Source organism: Sesamum indicum, linkage group LG6 (genome assembly GCF_000512975.1).
Source record: "Sesamum indicum cultivar Zhongzhi No. 13 linkage group LG6, S_indicum_v1.0, whole genome shotgun sequence".
In the NCBI taxonomy this organism is placed as follows: domain Eukaryota; kingdom Viridiplantae; phylum Streptophyta; class Magnoliopsida; order Lamiales; family Pedaliaceae; genus Sesamum; species Sesamum indicum.
Genome location: NC_026150.1, coordinates 6,998,216 through 7,016,391, shown reverse-complemented (window position 1 = coordinate 7,016,391; position 18,176 = coordinate 6,998,216). Strand labels below are relative to the sequence as shown.

At 36.9% G+C, this 18,176-nt stretch overlaps 2 protein-coding genes and 1 non-coding gene across 3 annotated transcripts; all 3 read left to right on the top strand.

Moving 5' to 3' along the window:
• LOC105163936 (UDP-glycosyltransferase 87A2) lies at nucleotides 637–6,233 on the top strand. The gene is made up of 3 exons (XM_011082474.2): nucleotides 637–754; nucleotides 1,665–2,244; nucleotides 5,099–6,233. Exons 2-3 carry the CDS (start codon nucleotides 1,752–1,754, stop codon nucleotides 5,953–5,955), a joined length of 1,350 nt encoding a protein of 449 aa, XP_011080776.1. The 5' UTR covers nucleotides 637–754; nucleotides 1,665–1,751; the 3' UTR covers nucleotides 5,956–6,233.
• On the top strand, nucleotides 9,147–9,217 carry TRNAG-GCC. Its single transcript has one exon. It is a non-coding gene; the product is annotated as a tRNA-Gly (tRNA).
• On the top strand, nucleotides 9,308–10,071 carry LOC105163935. The gene has a single exon (XM_011082473.2). The coding sequence runs from the start codon at nucleotides 9,351–9,353 to the stop codon at nucleotides 9,858–9,860; it is 510 nt and encodes a 169-aa protein (XP_011080775.1). The 5' UTR covers nucleotides 9,308–9,350; the 3' UTR covers nucleotides 9,861–10,071.

Genomic DNA, 18,176 nt, shown 5'->3' with positions numbered 1-18,176 from the left:
TCGAATTTTTCTTAGGTTTTCTCATTCGAAGAAGGTAATTTGTTAATTACACTTGCACACATGAAATCCAATCATTCTGTGAGATATTATTATTCTATTGCTTTGTTTTTTGATTTTATTATTTATAATTAATTTGAGCATCGGAGTGCTAATTATTCTTTATGAATTTCCATTTTAATGCTTGTCAAATAGAAACCTAAAGAACTCAAGTCGAATCTTAAGAGACGAGAATTTTTTTCCCACACCACTTATATGGGTGGAAGAACAGATAAAATGTTTAATTACTAATAACTTTTTATTTTTTATTTTTGGCTGTCTAGAAGTATGTTAAATTACATGTGACAAAATAAAGTTCATTGAACTTATCCAAATTTAGGTTCCAAAGTTGGATTAAATAGGTCGAATCGAATTGAATCGAATTTTCAGTTTGAACTGAAAATTGAATCGAGAAATTCTGTTTGATTTTTGTTTTTGGTTTTTTTTTTTAAATTTCGGTATCGAACCGAAAATCAAAATATTTTTTAATTAATTATATTATGTTAAATATATTATTATATATTATATTTATATGTTAATATTATAATATAAAATAAAGATAAAAGTAAAAGAGAAAAAAAAGAATGAACGCAGACGCAACACCCAGTTCAGACAGAGTTCTCTTCTCCTTCTCCACCACTCTCTCCACTCTCCAGAGTCCAGCGGCAGTAACCACACCCCCACCAGCGACTTCGTTCTTCTTGTTCTTCGTTCTCAGGTAGTTTTTCTTTCTTTGCAAGTAGAGGAAATTTAAAAAATTTGCCTTGCAAGTTTTACTTTTAGAGTGTTTGTTGAAATGCCTGATAGAAATTTTTTATTTTTAGATTTTGATATTTTGGTATATGTATTTTTGGATAAAATTGAAAAAATACCAAAATTATTTATATATATTTTTAAAAAAATGGTTTTTTTTTTTAATTTTTTAACTAAAAAAATCGAATCGATACTATTCGGTTTGGTTTCTAAACCGGTGATTCGAATTTTTGATTAATCGAAAATTCAGTTCAATTCGATTCGGTTAACCAAATTGCACACCCCTATCCAAATCTATAATTACATGCATAGCTTAAATGGAAAAATATGTTAAATTCTTTTTTTCAAGTTAGAATTCATTGAAGCTATCCACCGTTTGCCATGAATACCCTGAATTATTTTATTTTAGGGTAAATTATATTGTTGTTTGAAAAATTATTAATATTCTCCTAATATTTGGTGATTTACGTCGTACTTGTATGAAAGTATGAAATTATCAACTTTATCATCATTATAATTATTTTTTAAAAAAATTAAAAAATTATAAGAAAATTGAACTAAATGGATGAAAATTTTTAAACAATTTATAATAAAATTATCCACTTAACCTATAAACAATTCTTGAAATTTTTAAAAACTAAGTAAAAACTATTATTCATAGTTTAAAAGGGTATTTTATCAATTCATCATAAAAAATAAATTAATTTAATGTATCAGACTAATTATTAGAGGATCGATAAAATTAAATAATTAAAAATTATTTTTTAAATAAAAAATGTATCCATAATTATATCAAGTTTCAAATAAAATCCCACCAATTATTCTTTCATTTTATTTGGCCCAAATAGAGAGATTAACACACAATATCAATTCAGTAGTTTGAGATAGCCAAGCAAGAGAAGAAACGGACAAGAATTCTCCAGCGTACGGAAGAAGACTTCATCCGCTCTCTTGCCTTGGACATGGCCAACCCAATGCCCAACTGCCACGTGGTGGCTATGCCGTACCCTGGAAGAGGCCACATCAACCCAATGCTCAACCTCTGCCGCCTCATTCTCAGTTCCCGGCCGGACATTCTCGTCTCCTTCATCGTCACCGACGAGTGGCTCGGTTTCCTCACCGCCTCCCCGCCGCCGACCCCGCTGCCGCCCAACTTCAGGTTTCTCTCCATCCCGAATGTCATTCCGTCTGAGATCGGCCGAGCCAAGGACTTCCGCGGCTTCTACGAGGCCACTGTCACCAAGATGGAAGCTCCCGTCGAGCAGCTCCTGGACCGCCCCCCCTCGCCGATGCCAAGAGTCATTATATACGATACGTACTTGAGCTGGGTGGTGGCCGTCGGGAACCGGAGGAATATTCCGGTAGCGTCGCTTTATACCATGTCCGCCACCGTCTTCTCCATCTTTCATCATTTCAACCACATTCGGAACCGCCATTCATCTCCAAATCTCTCAGGTTTCTGTTAAGTTTTTTGTCATCGAGTTTTCTGTTATGCCTCTTGATTAACTACGCATTCTTTTGAGGTTAATCTTCATTAGCAAGTGTTTAAGATTAGTATTTCTTTTTTTTTTTTTTTAAAGAGAAAAAATGAAGTATTTTTAACGTTTCAAGTTGATCATTTTTTTTTGGTCAACTAACGTCTCAATTTTGTGAAATTTACACTTTGTCATATATGACTGTTTTTTGATTGACTTTTTTGTTGGAAAAAACATCACATATACTTCACATGTGATATTAAGGGGAACGTTAGGATAGAATATCATATATGCAGTGCATGTTATAATTTTTTTTAGCATAAAATTGACCGAAAACAGTCATATATATAGCAAAGAGTAAATTTTTGCAAAATTTATATGATAAGTTGACATAAAAAAAAGTTTAACTGAAAAATTATAAAAACGTGCATATAGTTCGATGATAAAATGTAATTTATCCTTATGAGTATAAAATTATCACATTGAATTATTGAATGAGAGATAAAATTAAAAAAATATGTAATTTTTTGCTAAGGTCAATATCTTACGTACATCCAAATCTTAACGATCTTTAAGAGGAAATGTAAGTATAGTTCCAAAATTATTTTAAAAAAAAGTGTAATTTCATATTTTGGAAGAGAGTTTTTAAATGTAATTAATCCTCTATTTTAATAAATTATAATTATATTATAAATTTCAATAATTAATAAGTAATATGTCAATTATAAATTTCAGATATTCATAAATAATCAATAACTATTATTACGATAAATTAATAATTATTATATCAAAGTAGATCACACTTGTATATTGAAAGGATCAGAAATCATAATTTTATTACTACGGAGCCCCAATTTCATTCATTAAATTAGACTTCATTGGTAATTCGCTATATTTTTGTGCCCGAAACTTTGTGCAGAAAACTGAAAATATGTTTTAGCTTTATGTCATTTTGGACAAAACGATAGTCATTTTAGCGTTGTCTATCTTTTATCCCCTACTAGTGTTACATATTGACGTCACATTTATATGTGTATTATATGCGATCCAATTTTTAGATTATAATTTGATTTAATTATCTTTTTTAATTTAGAAAAGAACATTTATCAATGTCTTGTGGCACCTATAGGAGATAAATTATTAAGTTTTTATACGAGAGTAATTTATACATTTATAATATCATAAGGATAAATTATATTAAACCCTAATGATATGATAGAGTAGTTGGGAGATCAAACAATTTCAAGGGAGCAATAATAGGGACAAATCAAGAAATGTTAATTCCCATCATCCAATGTAGAGAAATATGGATGAATAGTAATTTATCCTCTGTGATATTGTAAGCGAGTGAATTATTCTATTATAAAAAAATAGTAATTTATCCTCTATGCTTTTCGAAATGAATTTCAAAAAATATAAGGTGGTAAATTATTGTATTTTAAAGATACATGGAGATAAATTGCTATATTTTTATAAAGAATAATTTGTTCATTTACAATATCACAGAGAGGGTTTCTTACATTTACCCTAGAGAAACAATATACGGTAAAATAACAGTTTTAAAATAAGTTGCTCAGAAGATAATCCAATAGTTTAGGCTCAAAATTTTTTATGAAAGTTCTTGTGGTTGAATTTGGATGTTTGTGTTAAAAAATAGAAAAATAATTCTAAATAAGTAGCTTTGGCTGAAATTATTTTAAGATAAATTACAACAAACTCATTTGAACGTTGATGTAACCATGAATACTTTTTGTTGTTTGGAAAATTATCTTGCCAGTATCATAATTGTTTATGAAATTATGTAATTTTTGAATAAAGACTTAGAACTGTCAATTTTGCACTTATTGTAGGTTTTTAAAAACGAAAGTTTTTAAAAAAGGACTAGGTGGATGAAAATATTAAAAAAAAAAAAAATTCTACTTAGTCTATAAAAATTAGAGAATATTAAGAAATAAATAAACTTATAATCCATAGTCCATACATATATTTTGGTCAGTTCAACACAAAAGAATGGATGAAAACCTAACCGAGAATAATAGATTGGGCTAGTTGTTGAACGACAATTAAAATAAGAGGATATTGATAATTTTTTGAATAACGAGAAGTATTTCAGAAAAGTTCATAGTAATTTACTCGTTATCAAAAAGTATCTTATAAGATATGCTAGATTTTATTTTATAAATATACTCTTAAAGTGTTTGGATAAAATAAGCTTACGAAATTTATAAAATGTTAGAAACGATAATTTTGTAATTGAATTGGATGATCAGCTTATTGCAATTGAGAACTCTTTCACCATGTTTGTTTTCATTTTCAAGTTATCTCCGAGATGAGTCAAAATATACCCAATATTTATCATCATACAAAAACACATTATCTGGGTATTTTTAACTGTTTTGACATAAATACATACATATATATACACACGCATATACATAAATATATATAAAAAAAATATGATTTGACAATGAACAGTAATTTTTGTCCCCAAAATACAACATTAAACATACAATAATTATTTTAAATTATCTTAAAAAATAAATTCAAACATGCATACTATTTTTAACACATACTTATTTATCTTTGTTTTTCTCTCTCTATATCCATAAAACACAACAAAACAATACGAAAATGAAACCAAACACTATGTTTAGCTTTTCTCAAGAAGATCTTATTTTTGAATATATTATAAGCTCTAAAAATTTATCAAATACTTTTGGGCGTGTTTTGACCTCTCAAATATCTTATAACATGTTTTTGAAGAGCATTAAGCTCATCAATCTGCTGTTGCCTAATTAGTGGCATTTCCTGACTCTGTTATCCTATATTTGCAGATGAGCAAGAGAAGGAGCAACTGGTGAACTACATTCCCGGAGTCCCTTCAATGAGAGCTGTTGATCTCCCGACGCCGTTCGGAGGTAAAGGCCGAGAAGTACTACCTCGAGCACTAGAAGCCATCAACTTGGTACCGAAGGCACAGTATCTCCTCTTCACTTCTGTTTACGAACTTGAATCCCAAGTTCTTGACGATTTAGCACAGAAACTTCCCCTCAAAATCTACTCCTTAGGCCTTGCAATACCTTACTTGGACGTTGAAACAACAACGCCTACAAAGCCGGATTACATGAGATGGTTGGACGCCCAACCTGTGGGTTCTGTGTTGTACATCTCACAGGGCAGCTTCCTTTCCGTCTCAAATGCTCAGCTGGATGAGATTATTGCCGGGGTGCGTTGTACAGGCGTTAGGTTCTTGTGGGTTGGGCGAGGCGAGCATGATGGGGCTGAAGGGAACGGGATTGTGGTGCCGTGGTGTGATCAGCTGAAGGTCTTGTGCCATCCTTCGGTGGGAGGGTTTTGGTCACACTGCGGGTGGAATTCTACTAAGGAAGGTGCATTTGCAGGGGTTCCGATGCTGACGTTCCCGATATTCTGGGATCAGGTCACCAACAGTAAAATGATTGTGGACGATTGGAAGATGGGTTTGAGAGTGAAGAAGGACGATGAGAGCGTGGTGACAAGGGATGAAGTTGCTAGAATCGTGTTGAGGCTTATGGACTCTGAGAGCGAGGAGGGTAAGGAGAGGATGAGACGAGTTAAAGAGATTCGGGATATGTGTAGGAATGCATGTGCAGGAGGCGGATCGTCTGAAACCGACATTTTAGCTTTCGTTAGGGATATCTCAGGTTGTTGATGTCCAGATAGAGCTGGACTGTGGATTTGTTTCGAATATGTTTGTTGATTTTACGAATTAAACGGTGTGTTGATCGTGCTATTAAATATGAAGGGTGGAGCAAGCTAGCATCAAATGTGATTTCTATCTGAGAAATGGTAGCATTTTGGTTGGGGATAGATCGATGTCTCAGAATGCTGATGTCCAGATACATTGAGCAAGATTTGTTTGAATTCTACGCTATGTTGTCCTAAAACCGTGAATTCCTCTCATTTATGTTTATCAATTTCGAGGTTTTACCTTGTGATTGCATAGTTGAAGTTTATGTCCGGTGAAATTATTATACTTTTAATTCCATAAGATAGGATGTCCAATTACTTATGGTCATTTCCTCTACGAGAGTTTTCAAAATCATCCTAAAATTGGAAAACAACTCGACACATTTAGTTTTATATTTTATGAAATTTTCAAAATGGTTACAAAATTGAAAAAAATTGACACATTTTAGCTAGAAATTTCATAAAGTAGAGGACATATGTCGAATTTTCTTAATTTGGCATATATAGAGCTGGTCGAAGGAGAACTTAAAGAATTCACCTTGGCCTTCTTGGAGGAGGCCCTTGGCATGGAGGAGGCAGGCCATTTCCCTTTGGATTCACTTGAAGCTAGAGTACCCTTAGAAAATCTAGATGGAGGGGTGTCCACCGCACGACCTCTGAAACTATTTATCACGAATTAGTTTGTTGAACATGATGTCCACTACCAACAAGAGCAAAATATAGTTAAAATCGTGCATCAATAAAAACACCAAGAACTACAAAGAATATAAAATACTCAAGGGCTCCCCTAGGGGCTCCACGTGAGGACTCAGTATGAAATGTCTTAAGTGCCTTTCATCAATCAAGGCTCGACAGTCAGGTTTATTGTTTAATTACTCTAACAAGGAGGAGAGGGTAACCGTTTTTTCACTAACATTAATAGTAGGAGGAGGGTTATGTATCCAACAATCTGAAAAAGTCCAAGGACAAGAAGGTAACACATAGAAAAAACTATTCTTCCAATACTTCAGAGGATGCTCAGAAGGACACCCCTAAAGAGGTGAGATATGGAAAGCAATGATTTCAGTACGCTTTAGCTGGAAACACTGGGCGAATAATTTTGTAGTTACAGGGGCACCATGAAAATGGAATATCATAAAAAAACTAGTTAAAACTTAAAAGGACTTTGGGAGTAATTGATTTAAAGGAACTTGGACAAAACGAGCAACGTCTACATAAAAAGGAGGGATGGGAAAATAGAGGTCTGCCCTCAACTGAGAAAAGAAAAGGCTCAAACTATTCGGAGGGGAGGAATGGGGGTGATTATTATGGGAAAGGACATAAATACTAAACGAGGGAGGAATATGAAACCCATCTACCAGTTGTTAGATGGTGGAGAGCTTAAGGCAGGAGGGTCCTCAGTCTGCCAATGACTGGGCTACCTCCTCCTAGGAGCGGACCCCTCTTCATTATTACCCCCCACCTCCTCCTCCTCGTTAGAGGCCTCACAAAGCAGATGATGGGCGACCAACACCACTTGCCGCAGGCTCCGCCTCCGACCACTCAAGGGTTCAAACGAGCCATGGCCCATTGCATCAGAGGGATCATCGCCTAAAAGAGTCTCTCTCACAAACCTGACTGACTTGTCAGAAGATGCCATGAACGTACAAGAAAGAAGAAGAAGAGTTGTGGAGTAGAAAATTAAAAAAAAAAAATACAAAAAAAGGTGAAGGGGATAACACTTACGCGCTTGGGAGGAGAGAGAATCATTTTTCCTCAAGAAGCACGCTAAGAAGAAAGTAAGGGAGAAATTGTAAATAATTTTTCATATAAATGTAATTACAATTATATGTACAATTCAATTCACCTACAAACAAAACAATATATATACATATGTATATACTTATATATAAATAGTAAAGTAATTTGGCAATGAACAGTTAATTTTGTTTCCTAAACAAAACCAAATATATAGACCATCTGTTTTAAACTATTTCAGTTTATCTCCAGAAATAAATCAAACATACATAGTGATGCATTTAAAAAATGCACGGGTCCAATGGATATGGACTATGCTCAAAGTTTGGGTCAAAGCGAATGCAAATCCTAAAGGGGGGACCTGCAAAAAAGACGTTAATATTCCGACACGTTAGTCTCAAATTTAGGAATAAATAATCGTAAAAATAAATCATAATAAGAAATCAAGATATGATTCAGAAATTCGTAGGAGAAATTGTGATCAAAGTGCAATTCGATTGCTAAAGCAAGAATATAGAGTGATTTTCTAGATGGGGGGCGTCCCCTTCTGCTTGGACTCTGCACACCATCCTTATTCTTGGAAGAAGGGGTCAAAATATGTGTAGATAAGACATGATTCGATCTTATATTCAACTGATTACCTTACAACAACATGTTTTTACCTAGGGAAGGACTCCTATTCTGCGGAAAGTCCTTCTAGGTTTAGGAGTCCTGAGTTTTGGGGGCACCTCCCTTCTCCTAGGTTGTCCTAATTGGACCCTGAATGTGAGCCTGTATTTTGGAAGGTGTTTTACCAAGTCTCTTTCTTGGGTTAGATCCATGACTATTCTGTTGGGCAACCCTTTTTTTGGGTTGATGGGCTATGCTTAAGAGGTCTTGGACTCCAAAAATTCCTTTTGTGCCAAGTCTTTTCAGGCCGTACACATCACATAGTATTTTCAATACATACTTGTTTATCTCTATTTTTTTTCTTTCTATCTCACAAAATAAACAAGACAGTTAAAAAATAAATCCAAAAACTATGTTTAAGTTTTGTGTTTCTACAACTAGAAGTGAAGACAGTGCCATGAAGGTTCTCAAAATATTTATATAACTTGTTTCAAAATCAGCTCTAAAAAAATTTGGAGAAGACGCAAAATGGTGTTCAAACAATTATATTAAGGGATAGTTATGCCCCATTATGTTAAGGTTTGATATAGTTACATGTAAATCTTTTGTGGTTTGAGAAATTACATATAGCACCCCTAAGATTATACGAAAGAAAATTTTAGGGATGCTACATGTAAGTTTTTAAAACATGAGGTTATATGTGTAATTATACCAAATACTAGGGTTGAAAAGTGTAATTATCCCTTATATTAAATAACAGGGAAAAGAGATTTTTGATAGTGAAATCTTGTGTGAGTAGAACAAGTGGCACCAGTGGTCTAGTGGTAGAATAGTACCCTGCCACGGTACAGACCCGGGTTCGATTCCCGGCTGGTGCAGTTTCTCTTTTGTTTTCTCCAATTTCCGTTTTAATTTTAATATCTTAATTTTTATTTTTGGACCTTTCCCCAATTTTATAAATAGCCTTTTGGATTTTGAATACGGTGAATTGGGTTCGCTTCGGCTGGAAAGATGAATGCGGTGACTACTTCCGACCCTGATAACGGTGTATGCGGCAGCGATTCTGACGCGAATTCCGACGATTCTGCGGAATACTATCAGCCCATCTCCACCGTTGACAGCGGCGGCGAGGACGAAGACCACGGCCGAGACAGAGTGCTTTCCGATCAAGATCCAAACCTTAATTTCTATCATCTGCCCAATGGGTGGGTGGAGAATGGAGTATCATCGCTTGATCTGAGCGACAAAGACCATGAAAGTGATGAAGAAGAAGAGGAGGAAGAGGAGGCTATGGAATCGGAGATGGCGATAGAGAGAGCATTCAGAGAGGACGAGAGGCGGCGCAACGCTCCCTTGACGGCGGAGAACGCCGTGAGAGTGATGGAGGCCATGCGTGGGATCTCGTTTGGGGGCGGCGCTCCTGACTGGGCGGGCCAGGTCCCTGAGGATCAGTGGATCGATCGGCTCCGGAGATTAAGGAGACCATCATCTGCTGCCTCGGCTGCTTCTGCTACAAACTGATAATTGATGTTCAAGGCATCGAGAAACATTGATGAGTTCGTATTCAAGTCTTTTCATTTGTTCTCGCAATGCCCATTTGCTATTCGATGAAATTCCTGTTCGCTTAAAATCTTATATTGTTGCTGCGGGATTTACTGAAATTACCACGTTCAGTATTGATTTTAATTCTGTTGATTTTATGAATTAGTTCATAATACTTTGTTCGTGCTTTCTCTATGATGCGATTTGTCTTAAACTGTTAATACTATGCTTGACAGAAACCTAATACATCTTGGATAAGAGTAGTTAGTCATGTGCTCTATCTTTGGTTTTATTTTTAACTTATTTTAGTTTTTTTTCGTAAAAATAAAGAGAGAAAAATAAAGATAAATAAGTATGTGATAAAAATAGTGTGTATGTTTGGATTTATTTTTGGAGATAATATAAAATAAGTATGGTATGTTTGATCTAAGTTAGTGGGAGACAAAAGTATTGTTTATGGTCAAATCATATCTCTTTTATATATATTTATATGAATATATATTTAATTTATTTAGTTGTGAGTGGATTAAAATAAATAGTATTTTGTAATTATATATGTACTAAAAAGGACAAATATAATTTTATAAATAATTAAATGCACTCTAGTAATTGATTAATAATATTTTTGTTAGACGTTCTATTCGAGGTGATAAATTTAAATACGTTATTTAAATAATGTAATATTTGAATTAACCGTGTAGAATTAATATATTATTTTGTATTTTTTTAATTTTCTAATTATTCCAATGATGTAGAAAAATATTACGTACAAAATATTAAGTGGTTAAAATGAAATATATTTGTATTTAAAAATTAAATACAAACTTTTATTGGAGAAAATATTATATATTTAACATGTCCCCTGGTCAATGTTACAAAACAACTAAAAATGAGACAAAAATGGTCAAAATATTGAAGGCCAAACATTAATCGGTTTGAGATGACCCAAAATCGAAACCAAACATAATGTTTGTAATTTTCCAAACAACGATTAAATTTAAAAAAAAATGTGATGATTATCCATATTTATGTTGGAATTTGAGTTCACAAGGATTAAAGTCGTGAACCTCTATTATTTCGATGAAACTATCTTAGTATACTCAAACTATGCAAATTCTAATAAAGCTTAAAAGTAATCCATATAACTATGGCGCTGTAAAAAAAGGCATAAGAGAAAGGAAAACACATATAAAATATCTAAGCTAGTTTTGTAACCTATAAACTCTACTGAACTTCAAATATGGCAGAGGAGGTGCGGGAAGATGTTGTTGACAAGCCATGCAGCCATGATCTTATAGCCTTGTTGAGTCAAATGCACTCCGGCCCAACTCATGTATCCTTCTGGATCGGAGCATACTTTAACACCTGCACCTCCACACATCCTTGTCATGTTGAAATTGTACTTTCCGCCTGTTCCGCAGCAAGCTCTTTCTCTCTCAAATCCTAAATATACCATCCATCATCATCATCATTAATTAATATATATTGTAATTGTGATTTTTACGAATTTGGACAGAGTTAACACATCGTACCGCGAGAAGTTGCAACTCGGAGTAGAAATTGGTAGGCGTTGTAGTAATCCCCGTAGACGATCACAGCATTGGGCTTCTCTTATTTGAGTGTGTGGATGGCGTTTTGCAGCTCTTTGTTGTGGTATTTGGCCAAGTCATTCAGATGCTTCAGGCAGTGGTTCTTATCATAAGCTGCAGAGATGTTGGTTTGGAAGGCTGTTTTGTAAATCGGGAGGCAACCGATGGGGAAGTTTCCAGGGATCACCACTCTTTTACCCCCCACTCCAATTACTTTCTGTGCGTAACATTCAATCATTAGGCCAATGTTGTATGATAAAAATCATCGAAAACTGATTCTTTAGTTAATAATGTAACTTTATAGTTATGTACCCTGGCAGCATCGACGATGGTAGCAACAACATCGGGCACCATGCTTCTCAACTCCTCCATTGTTTTTCCTTGGAAAGTCGCATAGTTGTAGTCGTTTCCACCGATTTCCCCAACCATGAACAGATCATTTTGGAGTTTCTCAGCACAATCTGTCAGTTGCTATTAATGTTAACAACAGTACTTGAAGACGTATAAATACTGTCAAATTAGTATAGCAAGTATGAATTAATTAGAGAATGTAGTATACATACTAGTATGAAAATACCTCTAGAGTTAAGGCAAATGGAAGTGAAATGGGTGAACATCTAGTCTAATTGGACGTTGAGAGAACTGGTGGTCACCGGAGAAAATATGTGTTGGGCAGCCAAGACCTGAGGTGGCAATGCGGTGGAACCTGCCACGGCAAAGTTGACGCCATGCTCAAAATCTACAGCATCCAAGTTCTTGTATGGTGGAAGAAAAGGAAGGCCGGCAGCCATTGCTGTACATACAAACATAATACAAATTATGTAAATCTTCTTATGACACAATATAATTATCAAAAAAGTATTGAACAGTAAAGAAGATTGATCCACCGCCAATACTCAATGCAGTAGGCTAAGAACTGAAGATGAGCCAAGCCAAGAACAAGAAAGTTATGGATATGAACAACAAAATACATAACAAGATCATAGATCGAGTGAAGTCATCATGCACCAAGTACAAGATAGGTAGAATAGAAACCTTACCAATATAATCAATCATAAGAAGGCCATTGGAGCAACGTCCGGTAGCGTTCTTGAAGAACGTTTCACCGTATGATAGTCTTGCGAATGCTGTGGCCGCCCCAATTGGGACCTCCCGAATCAAGTTTTCGGTGTCGAAAATAGAGTCGCCGAGTTGGTAAATTTGATCAAACTTGCAAATCTTGAGAGGATGAGCATTAACGCATTGGGGTACACAAGAAAACAAACAGCCGCACAAATTGATTAAACCCATAGTATCATATAATTCTGTTTTAGGGTAAATTGTATAACACTCCCCATTTCGATGAAATAGCGTGAAATCCCTCTTTATTATTTAAATACAACAAAAAAATCCTCTCATTTAAAAATTAACTGAGAGTGTTTGACACGTGCCTTCTTCTTCTCGTCTCTGGTCGCCCGTTTCTTTGCTTTTCTAGTGAGCTTTTAGGCAATTTGTTTCGCACAGGAGGCAGTGTTGCTACGATTTTGGCGTTTGGCTGCAGTTGATCATTCTTTGGGTGTTGTGTGCTTACGGTGGTCATCATTCTTTGTTCTTTCCTCTTTGTTTATGTCTTGCCTTGTCGCTCTAGGACGGTGCTTCTTTCGCTGCTTCGTGCTCTTTGTTTGGTCTCGGCTTTATCAGGCCGTTAAGTCTCGTTGCTGCCCTGTGGCAATAGGGACTTAATTTTCTGTTCAGAGTTTGTTTTTGTGACTTTGCTTGTGTGTCTTTTGGCTTTTTGACAGGTGGAGGTGTTGTTCATTTGCGGAGCGAGATGTTGAATTACTTCCTTGTTCATTTCACTAATCTCTCGCTCTTTTGCCTAGTGATCTCGATTTTGCGTTCTCTGAGCGGATGGAGGTTTTTTGTCATAATTTGGGGCAACCTCTACGATTGATAGCATAGGAGGGTGCTGGGGTAGTGATCCTGGACGGTCTTTGGTCTGTTGATTCGGAGGACCATCAACTATTTCTGGTGAGCAGACTTTTATCATCAAAACAACCTAAATTTGAGGCTCTGGTCTCTTCAATTAAGAGTATGTTCAACCCGGTCAAGGGTCTCGAGATGCAGGGCTTGGCGGAGGGGCGATTTTTGATTAGGTTTAATCAGATTATCGATTGTAACAAGGCACTGGAGGGTTGTTCCTGGAGCTTCAAGAAGAATACTCTGATCCTTAATGGTATGGGGTTAATGAGAACCCATTGAACATTGCCCTTGATTAGTGTAAGTTTTATGTTCATGTACATGACCTTCCATTGAGTAAAATGAACCTCGGGTTTGCTTCGCTTATTGGAAACGCACTGGGTAAATTTTGGGATATGGAGATGGAAGGTTTGGGTAGGCCTTCCGGTGGATCCCTCAGAATCCGGGTGGCTAGTAAAATGAACCTCGGGGTTGCCTACAGTAAGTTTGATTCAACAGATTTTAGACTTGCATGCTGCAATCAAAATACTTGAGAAAACAGTTGACGGTTTGCCATAGTTCGTGTAGGAAAAAGTAGTGTATGTGGCGGAGGATTTGAGTTGCCTTATAGACGTTGTTGGCATGAAACTGGGAGCCTTGAACACAGACAAGAAAGTGGTAAAGCATGTTGTTGCGGGCAGTGGCACTAACAGGGGTGCATTGTATCTAAAGTTTAAGTACTGGATCCTAAATCCTTAGTGGCGAGTGGAGCACCAAGGAACTTGACAACTTCTTGTGGGACATGGAGATATATTTTCAAGTTGCTAGGGTGTCGGATGCTAAAAAAGTTTCAATTACAAGTATGTATCTCACTAGGTACGCCAAGCTATGGTGGAGACCTCGATTGTTTGATCACGCCAGTGCTAACCGGGAAAGGACTGAAACCTGGGAGGTGAAAGACCAATTTCTTCCTTGCAACATGAGTTGGGTTGCAAGGTAGTCCTTGTGAAATCTGAGGCATACAGGGGCAATTTGTGAGCTCATCAAGGAATTCAATTAACTTATGTTGGATGTGAGAGACATGTCGGAGGAGGACAAGCTATTCAATTTTATGGCAAGATTGAGCCTTGGGCACAAATTGAATTGAGGCGCTAGGGTGTCAAGGACATGCCATCAGCCATTGCTACAGCTGATTGTTTGGTGGACTTTAGAGTTTTGAAAAACTCGGAACAAAAGAAGGATGATGTAGGGAACGGGAAGGCGAAGTTCAGTAAGAAATTTGAGAAGAAGGAAAAAGCTAAGGAAGTTGTAATAGAGACTTTTGAGCCTCATTCAGTAGAGAGACTGAAGGTTGGTTGTTTCATTTGCAGGAGTAATGAACACTAAATGAAGGATTGCCCAAAATGCGGCAAGTTGAATTTTATAGTGACTGAACAAACAGACTGCGAAAGTGAAACTGGGTAGACTCAAGTTGGGGCAGTGTAGATGGTGACCGCAATGTAGGCATAGTCTCGTGCGTGTGGGAAATCATGAAACAAGAGTCTGACGATGGTGGCGGGCCTGATTATCGGTAAGGAGATGAGGGCAATGGTAGACGCTGGGCCACACACAACTTTATTTCTGACCGGATAGTCCAAGAGGTGAGATTGGACATAAATCATGTGACAGTCAGGTGAAGGTTGTTAATTCTAAAGTAGTGCCGGCAAGCGAGGTAGCCAACACGAATTTGAGGATAGGACTGTGGTAAGGGAAGTGTGATTTGTTGGCTGTGATGCTAGATGACTTTGATCTAATTTTGGGTAATGATTTCTTTACTTCTGCTAAAGTGATGACACTTCCATGGTTGGGTGGCATTTTTATTGTAGATGACAATCATCCCACATTTGTGAGAGGGGAGTATAGTGAAGGTGACACTAAGGTTACAAAGAAAATAAAGATGGCTAAGGCTGGACAATCTAAACGTAGTCCATCGAAGGAAGGGGCACATTCTCCTCGAATTGCTGGGTTCTGCTGCATTAAGAGGATGTAGGAGAAGACATAAGAATGATGGGCTAAGGCACAACATGTTTGTGGAGCTGAGCCAGGTAAATTGGTGTGCGAGAAAATATCGATAAAAGTGAAGGGTCATAAGACTTGACTATTCCGACGATACTTGTAGTTGGAAGCAAGTATTCCTGCGAAGTACTTGAGACATGAACGTAAACAAAATTGCGTCAACATCAATTGGTATGGGTGGTTTTTAAACCCAGCCCTTGAGAGGTCGTTCGGTCTAGTATGGCGGGCATGTGCATTAGATTTGGCAAATAGTGTTGGCATGGATCAACACAATGCAGGTGCGAGACTCAGCAAATTCTGGCAAACTGCTGATGAGTGTTGGTGCCATGACACATGAGCAGCACATGGTATATAGTTGGCCGATTGAGGAACAGTTGGGTGACGGTGCACGATAGGTTGCGTGGCAGGTGGACATGTAGGCCTTGAGCATCGGTAGTCAGTGTCGGCATACTATGGGCATTGATGGCTTGTATTTGGGCAATGTGCGGGACGTTATGGGAGGTCGCCAACCAGATACACAAGCATGCAGGCACATGGGTGAGTTTGGCATCTATGTGCTGGGACAGTTGGCCTGTGTGCACTTGTGTGGCATTTCTCAGTTGATTGACTGACGGTGTGCACATAAGCCTAACAATGTGTGCACATGACCGACAATCTTGGTTATTGACTGCGTTTGCTGAAGCACGGAGCATGTGGGAGGCATGTAATTGGTGGTTAAGGGCTGAAAATCGCTTGTCTACATGACAATGTGGACTACAACTGTTGCAATATCATGGAGGGCAGCTTTCCCTAGCAGTTTCGTGATGTCAAACTGCATTGCAGTGTATTATTATTGTTTTGGTTCCTTGTACTTTCTGGGTAATGGAAGGGGCGTAGTCTTTTGTGTGCAAGCTTGTTTTCTTGTATTTCAATTTGTTGGGGATAAAATATAAGGTTAGTTTTGGCTGTAATCTGTTGTGTTGCTTGAATTATGTGAATTCCTGCATTCTTGCATGCATTGTGGGTGATTGTAGCCATAGTTACAAATTTTCATACATGAGAGTGAGTATGTGAAGAAGGTTGACTAGCTTGTGTGACACTAGGCAACATAGGGCATTTTCGCTGCTATAAAAACCCCTATGACATTGCAGCAAGGATTTAAAAGAAGTGAAAGCAAAGTTAATCTATATATGAAGAAGGTTTGGGTAGAAGATCAACTTATTGTCTCATTGTACATAGATGACTTGTTGGTTACAGGTTGGCAATTCAAGAAATTTGAAACTGTTCATAAGGTAAATAAATAGAGAATTTGAAATGACCAACTGGGTGGGATGAAATATTTCTTAGGCATGAAAATTCACCAATGTGAGGTTAGACTCTTCATCGCCCAGCAAAAATATGCTTTAAAATTTTTGAAGAAATATCATATGAAAAGCTCAAAACCTATTGCAACTCCACTAGTTGTGAATGATAAGTTGTCGAATAATGAAGTTGGCAGCAAAGAAGATGCTTCAGTTCATAGAAGGTTAATTGGCAGCCTACTCGACTTGTGTGCTACAAGGCTAGACTTGATGTTCTCTACTAGCTTGCTCTTGAGATTTATGCACTCTCCAAGTCAAAATCATCTTGGTGCAGCCAAAAGAGTTTTAAGGTACACAAGAGGCACTTTTTACTATGGTTTATGGTTTCTTCAAAAAGAAAGTAAAGAACTCCAAGGATATGTGGATAGTGACTGAGTACGAAGCATATATGATTCCAAAAGCACATCTAGTTATGCTTTCTCGTTTGTAAGTGGAATTTTTCCATGGAATTCAAGAAAGCAAGAGGTGGTCGTCCAATCCTCAGCAAAAGCTGAGTACATTCTGCTGAGCAGCTGCAAACCAAGCAATTTGATTGAGGAAATTGTTGATAGATTTGGGGCAAAGCCAAGAAGATGCTAGTGATTTGGGTTGACAGCAAGTCAGCCGTTGCTATTGCAAAGAAGCCTATACGGCATGGAGGAATCAAACACATTAATATGAAGTTTCATGTGATTAGAGAAGCAAAAATGAATTGAGAAGTTAATCCAATGTATTGTTGCTCTGAAGATCCGGTTGTTGATATATTAACCAAAGCTCTTTCTAAAGCCAAGTTCGAAGAGCTAAGATCAAAGCTTAGAGTCTCCAAGAAAATTCTCAAGGAGGAGTGTTGGAGTTTGAGAATTTTTTGGATATTTTAAGAATTTTTTGTCATGATAGCGTACACATGATTTAGTTGTAAAGGTGTGGAGATCCTTATTTTTTGGTACTTACTTTTGAAAAGAAAAAAAAAAAAAACTAGGTGTGTTAGTTGGCCTAGTATTAATAAAAACAATAAGATATTTTTGCTGTTGTAGTATATGTATTGAAATGGGAATGAATGTATTGTGGTTCGCATGAAACCCCCTTCCTTAATGACTACAAGCTTATTTCTAACGTGTTCAATCAATCGGCATGTCCACATCTCAACCTTCAAGAGGAGCTTTTCGTGGAAGGCAAGTGTCCGGAGCAACTCCAATTGTTTGCTTTGAAAACTTGTCATAACATTCTCCCATTGGAGGCAATCTGGCGCATAGAATTCTAGATTTTTCATCCACCTATCAGTGGTGCATAGTCCTTCGAAGGATACAGCGAAAGCTCTGGTGCATTATTTGCTTGCTAAGTTTCGGCCCTCTCCAACACTCGATGGGGGGGGGGGGGGGGGATCCCCCACCCCC